General features: G+C 40.3%; 1 protein-coding gene across 1 annotated transcript in view; it reads left to right on the top strand.

Moving 5' to 3' along the window:
• The first annotated feature begins 1,877 nt into the window (after nucleotides 1-1,877).
• The window catches only part of LOC144769043 (protein-glutamine gamma-glutamyltransferase E-like), a 175,096-nt gene continuing 166,428 nt past the window's right edge, over nucleotides 1,878-10,545 (top strand). Inside the window, exon 1 of the mRNA XM_078653038.1 lies at nucleotides 1,878-2,024. Within this exon, the coding sequence (XP_078509164.1) occupies nucleotides 1,878-2,024 (147 nt within the window). The remainder of the gene's footprint in view (nucleotides 2,025-10,545) is intronic.

Raw genomic sequence — 10,545 nt, 5'->3', positions numbered from 1 at the left:
GTAAGACAGGTCTTTTCCACAGCCCTATGCTGACTGCTGGCTTAATTGGTTGAAAAGATTAAGCATCGTTGTTTTATCATCTTCGACAATTATTGAATTATTGTTTGTCACGGGAGCTTTAATAGAATGTGTTGCTTTTGAATGTAAATGTACCAGCATCTAAATTAACAAAATAACAGAGCACAGTGACGTAACACACGGTAAACAGCGTTTACAACGCAGCTTTTACAACACAGTACCTTTACCACTCAACTTTTACATTGAAAGTCGTTACAACGACTTGCACTGGGGGGGGTGCTCTAGGATAGGGAATAGTTAATTTACTATCCAAAACCTTCCCTACTATCCACCGGGACTGGAGTTGGAATAGTAAATTAAACTATTCACTATCCAGCACCCCCCAACGCAAGTCGTTGTAACGACTTGCGTTGAAAAAGTTGCGTGGCAAAGGCATGCGTTGTAAAAGCATGCATGGTAATGCCATACATCCTAACACACAGCACAACATAACTGAAAAGGGAAAAACAAAACAGTCCATAGTGTATGCAAAAAACAACCACAGTTAAAACACAACAACAACATAATGCAACAATGCAGGTGAAACAGCACAAATGATCACCACAGCAAAATGCATTAGAACACAACTAGCCCCTTACATTTTGGACTCACCAGCCATCTCCATAAATTTGCTTTCATAATTCAGTGGTAAAAGTTGATTGTGCCAAACACTGCCTTACCATCAACAGTATGAATGGTGCAAGGGTGATTCCATTGTAATTTGGATTGTGTTTGTGCAGGATGATACACATTGCATGGTGCAAGAGCGATGCAAAGGGGCTTGTAAATATGGACCTTTGTATCTGCCATGCGCAATGAGAATGCTGTTCATTCTCTGAGATAAGTTATTTATCAAATATTAGGTGAAGTTTATATTGATTTAACCTTGTCATGTCTGATAACATTTTGGTTTCGGTCAGAACATTATTTGATGTGCTACCGATACATACATTTAACTATAGACATTTCGATATGCAGTCTGACAATAGATGGATGAGTGAGTGTCAGGATGGATGGAAAAATGAATGGATGGGAAGGTGAGTGGAAAATCAGATTGAGAGGCAGAAAGATATATTTTCATGCTCATAAGGGAATAGGAATAAACACACTCTTCAAAGACTTGTGGCCTAGTTGAGAATTCAAGTAGTGGATTTTCCATCTGCATTGATTACCCTTGTCACCTATAACAGAATGGGAAGAGCCACACTGGAGGTGAAACACTCAGGAGGAAACCTACCAATGTCTGTCATGTAGGGAGGGAAATTCTTTCACAGAAGGGATACCTTCAATCATTCATGAGACTCATGACATCATAGTACAGTCAGATTGGTCTTTGCCAGGAGCTATCAATCAACATCCTCACTCTAACTAAAGCAAACAAGCCACAATGGAACACTGCTGTGGTTTTGAAAATGCTATATATCTGCCCTGCTCTATATCAAGTCCTTAGAGATTTACATTAGTGGAAATAAGTGTTTATGCGTTGATGTCATTATTTTTTCTGTGCATTAGGGTCTAGTTTATAAGGATTTGGCATAGGGCAGTGACCATGTCACCTTGCTGAGCTGCCCTACATCAAACTAAAAGGGCAGGAATCCACTGTATTTGTTTAATCTTCCAGTGCCGGCACCTTTTTGTCAGCCTAGCGCCAATGCAGGAACTCTTGCATCATGGTGCAAGGGTGCCTGTACTACAGCAGGATTGTATTTTTACAGGACGGGGCAACCTTCGTGCACAAAAACAATCCTTTGAGGCGTTGTCCTCTTTCTATGTTTGCTGCATTCTGCCATGCCTTTCAGCCCCTTGCTGATAGTGGTGTAATGGCGCTCAGACAAATCCCAACCCTGCATTGCAGCATTGTGATTGGCTGTGGGGAGCGTGTGAGTCCTGGCGCTTCCTTCTTTCTGTTCTTCAATGAAGTAAGAGGATGCAAGAGATGCGGTGGTGGCTGGCCAGCTGGTCGGGAGGTAAGTGACTTTTTTTTTTTAACCGATCCCCTGCCTGTTCCTTTTCCCCCGACCTGCCCCAGTGCCGGTGGGAGGTAGCAGCCGCGACTGAAGAATATGCATATACTATGAAAAGGATTTGGTGTCCTTTGGTGTCCTTGAAAAACTGATGTTCACTGTGATATTTGTCACAATAGTAACATTTTCCAGAACTGAAAAGAGAGGGTAACCTGGTAGAGTTCAGGCGCACAGCTAAGTGTGGTAAGGGAAAAGCACACAGTATAACAGAGTTCTCAAAGCACGGAAAGGAAGGTCACCCACTTCCCCACAATCCCAAAACCCAAGTTCCAGGTAAAACACGCTTAATAATTCCTTGCTGAGCTCTCCAATTCAAGAAGGCGTGTCTCTTACAGTATCACTCCAAGTCTCAAGTGATTCTAATAGTCCACAATATTGTATGTCCAGAATATAATCAAAATTGACACATTAATGTTCATTAGCCACTTCAGCCAAGACACCACGGCTCGTCGTTGATTTCAATTCCAGTTTATTCACACTTCTTCCAATCAATAAAAGTGTATGTTAAGCAGCCAACACATGTTTCGTCAGGCATTAATATCATGCCATACCGACTTCTTCAGGGCTGCAAGCCAAGAAGATATATTAGCAATATATCCATGAATGCACATCACTATTCAACGTACAAGAAGTTTTAATTTTAAACTAGTCACCCTCTGTGTAAGGGAAAACATAGTCCATTAGTGATCAAATTATTATGAGAAACACCGAAATAAACAGTGCAACCCGAGGTGTCTTTAAATAAGGTTCTGGACCCAAAGCCGAAAAACAAAATTCATAAATATTGAGGATTAACTTTACCAAAAAAAGGAAATCTGTATCCTTGACAAACTTTTTTATTTCAACCGGATATGAATCTGAAATGAGATGAAGTCATCCTTACTCTCGCATCCCTAGCGGAACCCTCAGTGCACCAATAAAGTCAAACATAAGGAGTATTACTCACTCTAATTGTCCAAGCGTATCGAATTATTTAACCAGTGTCAGATCCACAAAGCTATAAATAAATTTAAGTCCTTGGTATTACGTGTCCCCTGTAATAAACATAATCTAAGTCAGAAACTGTGTACTATTCTGACTAATTCCAAAGTTCATGCCGTAATACAAAATACCACTCACCTAGATTCAGGTGATTATCGAATGCTCGAATCTACTCCTCTTTCTTCTGTTTCAGTACGACCACTACCACGAGTACGGGCTGGTCTGCCGGATAAATACATAACCCAAATTAATAGATTGTTCATAAGTCTAGTATAGGTAAATGTTAAGATGTCCCCGAGTGGGATATTTACCTTAGTCCTAGTGCGCGTACGCTATCACTAGTATCCACGACGGCAACTGGCGTGTTACTCAGGTGCCATATTGTTTAAATAGACATGTACGAAAAATGATATAAGTAAAAAACAACGGTCGCCATATTGTAGTGGTGATTATTCATTATTATTTATACATTCGTGGGGTCTAATCAAAGACTTAAGCTACATAAAATAGAACAGTTCCACAAGCACTTTTCATCCACATGGGTTTATCTATTTTAGAGTACTTCCCAGGCATTACCACATCCTCCAGGATTGCAGAGATGTATTGTCCTCGAGTATTGCAGGCGTTGTTTGTGACTCTCCAAGTTACCCACTAAACTGGTCTAAGGCACTGGCTGATGCTGTTAATATCTGTTTGTTTCCATAATCTGGTCTTTGCAATTGATATTTAAAGGGAGTCTTACATCAAGGAATTGAAAGAAATTAATCCCCTACTGACCAATGACACCTATAGAAATATTATTCAGTGGCTCATTTGCAATTGGCTGCCACTGAGCAGGATTCTTCTTAGTTTGTGAGAATCCCATTTCCCGGGTCAAAACCAACTAAGAGACTCTGAAGTAAAACTGCTTTAATCCCTTTTTCAAGTCTCAAACTATACTATTTATTAAAACAGGAAAGGTTCTTTGCAAACATTCAGTTTGTTTACATAACCAGTTTAATGCTAAATTGGTCAGGCAGACACTTGATCCATGCACATTTGTTTTGATGTAAAGCGCTTATTGCTGGAAACAGAGCTAGATTGATTCCTACAATGGGCTCTTGTTCAAACTTATGAATTTCAAAAGTGGACATCAACCTTATGAAACTGCGAGGAAATGCATATTTCAGACGCAGAGGCTGTAACCTAGAGGCCAACTATCTCAATTTGCCCTTTCCCCTTTTGGAAGTTAGTTTGTAGGCGGCCCGCGGTAGCATTCTCAGTGCCAAAGGAAACAAGAATTACAATGCAATAGGTCTCGCATTACTGATAGTTTGAGGTATTGGCGTTGCAAATAATAAAATGTCAATAGCTGATACTTTCAGTAATGTGAGACCTAGTGCATAATAATGATTGTATAGTGAGCCAGGAACAAGCATTGTATCTCTCAGTGCAGTACCGCAAGCTGCTCCTAGAATTCCCTAGTGAGCAAGGCAGTCTAAGTGCAGTACCGTAAGCTGTTCCTAGAGGTCCCTTGTGAGCATGGCACCAGCACTGCTCGTCTAGGTGCAGCGCTGCAAGCTGCTCCTAGAGCTCAATAGAGAGCATCATAAACTTTGAAGATATGGTAAATTCCCGCTACCCATAATGCATTGAATGCCAAAGAGTACCACATGAACATTCAAATAGCTATGTCCAATATAAAATCAGTAACTTTGAAATGTGACAAAAGATTTATATTAATTCTGGATTAGGTTAGGTTGTACTCTATGTGGAGCTGATGAAGAGAAATGTGTAGGTTTAATATAAATGTGAGATGTGGTAGGTGCAGTCCCGCAGGCAGCTCCTAAATGTCCCTAGTGAGCAAGGCACCAGCACTGGATACAATTAATAGCTTTGAGATGTGAAAAAACAATTATTATATTAATTCTGGAATAAGTTGTACTCTATGTGGAGCAGAAGAATGGGAATTTATAGAAGGTCTAATATAAATGTGAGATGTGTAGATACAGTACCGCAAGCTGCACCTAGACGTTCCTAGTGAGCATCATACATTTTGAAGATAAGGTAAATCCATCCTACCCATGATACATTGCATGGAAGACAGTACCTCAGTAAATTCAATATACAATTAGTAGCTTTGAAATGTGACACAATAATTATTATGTTCATTCCAGATTAGGTTGTACTCTATGTCAAGCTGATGAAGGGAAACTTATAGTAGGTCTAATGTGTAGGTGCAGTACCGCAAGCTGCGTCAAGATGTCCCTAGTAAGCATCAACATTTTGGTCACATATGGTAATCCCCTAATGTACTGCATGCAAGGCAGCACCACAAGTAAAGTCAAATAGCTATGTCCATGTGTACAATTAGTAGCTTTGAAATGTGACAAAACAATTAGTATATTCATTTCGGAATAGGTTGAACTTTATGTTTGTGCTGATGAATGGAAATTTATGGAAGGCCTGATCTAAATGTGAAATGTGAAATGTGTAAGTGCACTACCGCAAGCTGTGCCTAGATGTCCCTAGTGAGCATCATAAACGTTGAAGATTTGGTAAATCCATCCTACCCATGATGCATTGCATGGAAGACAGTACCCCAGTACATTCAATATGTACAATTAGTAGCCTTGAAATGTGACAAATAATTATTATATTAATTCCGGATTAGGTTGTACTCTATGTGGAGCTGATGAAGGGAAATTTATAGAAGGTCTAACATAGATGTGTAGGTGCAGTATCGCAAGCTGCGCCAAGATGTCCTTAGTGAGAATCAAACTGTTGGTCACATCTGTTACTCTGCTAATGCATTGCATGCAAGACAGTACCACACGTACATTCAAATAGCTATCTCCATATATACAATTAATAGCTATGAAATGTGACAAAACAATTTATATTAATTCCAGATTAGGTTATAATTTATGGGGAGCTGATGAAGAGAAATTTGTAGAAGGTCTAATTTAAATGTGAGATGTGTAGGTGCAGTGCCACAAGCTGCGCCTAGATCACCCTAGGTTGGATGAGTATACCCAGATGTGGTTCCCTTGCTCACTTTGCCACTGGATTCAAGCTAGCCTGGTTGATGAGTGCTGTGTTGGGGTGGCGAAGTGAGTTAAAGAATGATGATAGAATCAGCCCAGGTTTGTGACTGGGGTTGAGTGTCTGAAAGGTTTCAGTGCTCTGTCCAGCATCTTCCTGAATTAGAGGTCCCTAGTGAGCATCATAATCTTTGAAGATATTGTAAGTCCTCCCTCCCCATTATGCAATTCATGGAAGACAGTACCACAGTACATTAATTATATACAATTAGTAGCTTTGAAATGTGACAAAATAATCAATTTATTAATTCTGGATTAGATTGCTATGGAGCTGATGAAGGGAAATGTATAGAAGGTCTAACATAAATATGAGATATGCTAGCGATTAAAGTAATATTCACTGGCAACCTTGTTTGGGACCAAGTCAGTGTCCTGTCTGAAGGCCTTTAAGAAAATAGGGGCATATTACCAAGCAGTTGTGATAATTATCGTTGCCCGCCCTTAGAGTTAAAATGTTTATCGCCAGCTATCGCACATAATTATCGTCATGCTAACGCTGTATTAACAACACTTAGCGCAATGGAACATCGCTGGTTTTCCAGAGATGTTCCATGGAAAAAGATGGGCGGAAAATAGCAAGACATTTATTAACATATCCAGAATACAGCATGTCTCGAAGAGACAGTGCAAGCACTGTCTAGACAAGACCTAAAAATGCCAGGATTGGCACAGGTGCACAGTGTGTCCCTACACTAGAGTTACGAAACAAATAAAAAAAAAATAATGCTATTTAACCGAGGCATTCTGACATTTTGTCATATTTTGTAAGAATGCTTTTCCAAGCCAGCCAATGAAATAAGATCCTAAATACATACATCCATGAAAACTTTATTTTGCAGCCCTCAAAAGTCTTCTCGGTTAGCACAAGCTGTGCTTTCAAAGTTCATAAGAAGCTGAGTTCGATTTACTAACATTTTGCACTGAGTTTGTCTCACCAAAAAAGATGCTAATCCAGCACAAAATGTTACGGAGGTATTTACTTTCCGATGCAAATCTTGATTTTCGTTGGAAAGTTGCCTATTCAATTTATTTATTTATGTTTTGGCTCTCGAAAGAGGGCCACATAAAATATACAAAAAAGAAAAACAGAAATAAAAACAAAACACATACATTTGCATATTAGCAAAGAAAATATACCACTTACATCAACAATAATTAGATACCGAGCTAACATAAAAGTCACTAATACAAAAAATCGGAAAGTCAAAACATCACCCAGGACATATTAATAAATAGCTAAAAAACCTTTAAAAAAGTTGAAAATATAGAAGCAGAACATTTCATTAGGAGGGCAATAGAGTGCATGCAGAAAGCCATTTAAGGTGAGAATGCCAAGGCGGAGACAGATAGCTTTTAACCATCTAGCGCGCAATTTACGAAGCACAGGACAAATCAGTAAAACATGCATGCAGTCCTGAATATTCGCTTTACATAAATTGCACAAAGCAGAGGAACCATACCATTTGGATAACAGTAGATTTAAAGGGATTAGATCATAACGTAAAAGAAACCAAAATCTACGAATACCATGCGGCAGGTTCCATATAACATAAGTTTGAGGTTGCTTCATCACATATGAATCAAGAAGAAAGTCTACCTTCCTTTTACCACAGATAAACTTTTTGTCTAAGTGAAAACTTAAGTCCCACGAGGCAACTTTTAGAGCAAGTTTTAACTGTGGGGGAGAGTACGAAAACAAAACGTTTTCATCTAATTTTAGAAGGGCTACAGCTTTTCTAAAATAACATACAAGTTGGGAAAACTCATTAAAATTACCCAAGAGTTCACTGCGAAGGAGAGCTCTTATTGTCCCTTTTTTTGCTCTAGCAAGGCAGGCCACCCATCGCACAAGGGCACCTAATCCCTGTACCCAACTACTTCTAATGCCGAAATCAAGTCTACAAGCGGCCACAGAGCATGCAGTGTTAAAAGAAGAGAGAACTCTAAAAAGTTTCCCCTCAATCTTATGGCAAAAGTCCCACTTTTTCACTTCAATAATTTCAATACCGTACAATACTGTTGCGGGGATTTTTGATCTATACACCTCCAATAAACTCCGGAAGTGTCGCTTCCCCGTTGCCAGGTATAGAGACTTTAAACCTTTGCCATGGGCTAGAGCTTTGCGCGAGCAATGCTCAATATGGAGCCTCTCACTTAAATTAGCCATGATGATTTTTCCCAGGAAAGTATAGGACTTCACAACCTCCAATTTATGGCCCCCAATGTGCCAACCATAATCTACGGAACGGCACTTCTTTTTACCAGCTATACACATCACCTTACTTTTGGCGATGTTGATTTTCATGCAGTGATCTACCGCAAAAGCATGAAGAGCATGTAACCGATTTGCCAATCCTTTAGGGGTTAGATCAAAAATAAGGACGTCGTCGGCATACATCAGACAAGATATGGAGGTCCCCCCCACCACCGGAGCAATGCCCTCACTGGCGGACACAACGGCGGGTAAATCTGCCGTGTACAAGGAGAACAGAAGGGGCGCCAGTAAGCAACCTTGCTTAAGGCCATTCATAGATGGAATTACAGAAGAAATTCCCCTCTCACCCCCCATCAGGACCCTACACCAGGTCTCTGTATGCAGAGCCCGCACCAACTCCAACAGATAGGGAGGGAGACCAAGCGCAGCCAGTTTTCTCCACAGCGTTCTACGATCAACTTTGTCGAACGCCGTGGAGAAATCAATAAAGGCAGCATACACAACCCCTCCTCTCACCTGGACATATTTATCTGTCACCACATGCAGAGAGGTGAGATTGTCCAGCGTACCGTGATCCCTACGGAAGCCCGTCTGTTCAAGAGGCAGGATGTTATTCTCCTCTACCCAATCGGAAATTAACTGTAAAAGGCATTTCGCAAAAACCTTTCCGATAGAGTCGAGGAGAGCGATCAACCGGTAGTTACTAGGGCTATCCCTAGTTCCCTTCTTGAAAATAGGGACCAGGATACTTCCCCTCCAGGAGGCGGGTACCATTTTAGATAAAAAACAGGCTCTATACAGGGGATACAAAATTTTACTCCACCTTGCGGGATCCTGTTTCAGGACCGTCATGGGGAGTTCGTCTGGACCCATTGCCCCAGAGACGCGCATCTTTTTTATTGCCATCTCAATTTCAACTTCTGTGGGATAACAAATGGGTCCTTCGAAGGTGGCATCTAAGACAATATCATCACCTGGGATCCCGTTCCCCGCGTACAGGTCCCGAATATAAGAGATCCATACCTCTTCTGCTATAGGGATAGGAGAGGGACTTAGTCTGGAGCCACATCCTTTACCGATTATTGCCCAAAATTCTCTGGTCCTACCCCGAATAACAGATTCCCTCAAATTAATCCAAACCCCATCCTCACTTGCCTTTTTTATTTTTAATTTAAGTCTGGATCTCTTTCTCTTTAACCTGGAAATCTCATTTCCGCGTTCCGTGACTCTGTCTACATATTGTTGTCGGACTAGCTTATTTATTTCCTTGTTCAGGATACGCAGTGTACTAGGGACCACTACCCTTTTACTAGGTCGAAGAGTTTTTTTAGCAAAAGAGATAATATTTCGCATAAATTCTTCGAAATATTCTATTTCATTCCCGCGCCACTCATTTAACACCACTAGAGTATCAGATAGAAACTCCTGTATCCCATTAATGGCGGAAGGATTCCAGAAACACCTTCCCGAAGAAGTATGGAAGGCAACATCACTGCCATTAAGAGACCAGGGTGCAGTGGACATGGGATTTAAAGAAATAGTTATAAACATTATGCTGTGGTCACTCATAGAAGTAGGTATGATCTTAAGATCCTGAATAAAAGGAAACAAACCATAGTCAGCAATAGCATAGTCCAAGATGGAAGACCCAAAAGGATATTTGTGAGTGAATTTAGCGGGCACGTCGGATGGCAATCTCCCATTTAAAATAAGACCCTCAACGGCCGCTAATTCTTTTAACAAAATCTTCCCTCTTTTGTTAGTTACTAACTTGTCAGGAAAGAGTGTTTGAGGAACAAAATGCGCCTCTTCTTTAGATTTATTCCTAAATAATTTTAAGCTAGCGTTTGAGATTTTACAATTCAAATCTCCCACAAGCAAAATTTCAGGCGGTGATGAGACATTTTTGATTTTATCAATATAACCAAATAACTGCTTCAATATTACATTAAAACGCTCTTCTGGAGGAATGTACACATTTACAATTACGATAGGAGAATTGATGCCGTTGTTAAACAAATTTTCAATGGTTATCACCTGGAAAAGTTTACTAGGATCAATATAGTGGGAGAATCTCCATTGCAATTTGTTAGATAATAGACAGGCGATTCCCCCCCTAGCATGGCCCCTCTTAGAAGGGGCAGCAGGGACTTCCAGGACATAAAAATCCTTAGGGACAACCAAC

The sequence above is a fragment of the Lissotriton helveticus genome, chromosome 7 (genome assembly GCF_964261635.1).
Source record: "Lissotriton helveticus chromosome 7, aLisHel1.1, whole genome shotgun sequence".
Taxonomy (NCBI): Eukaryota; Metazoa; Chordata; class Amphibia; order Caudata; family Salamandridae; genus Lissotriton; species Lissotriton helveticus.
Note: the sequence above shows the minus strand (reverse complement) of the source record. Positions and strands in the feature narration are given on the sequence as shown.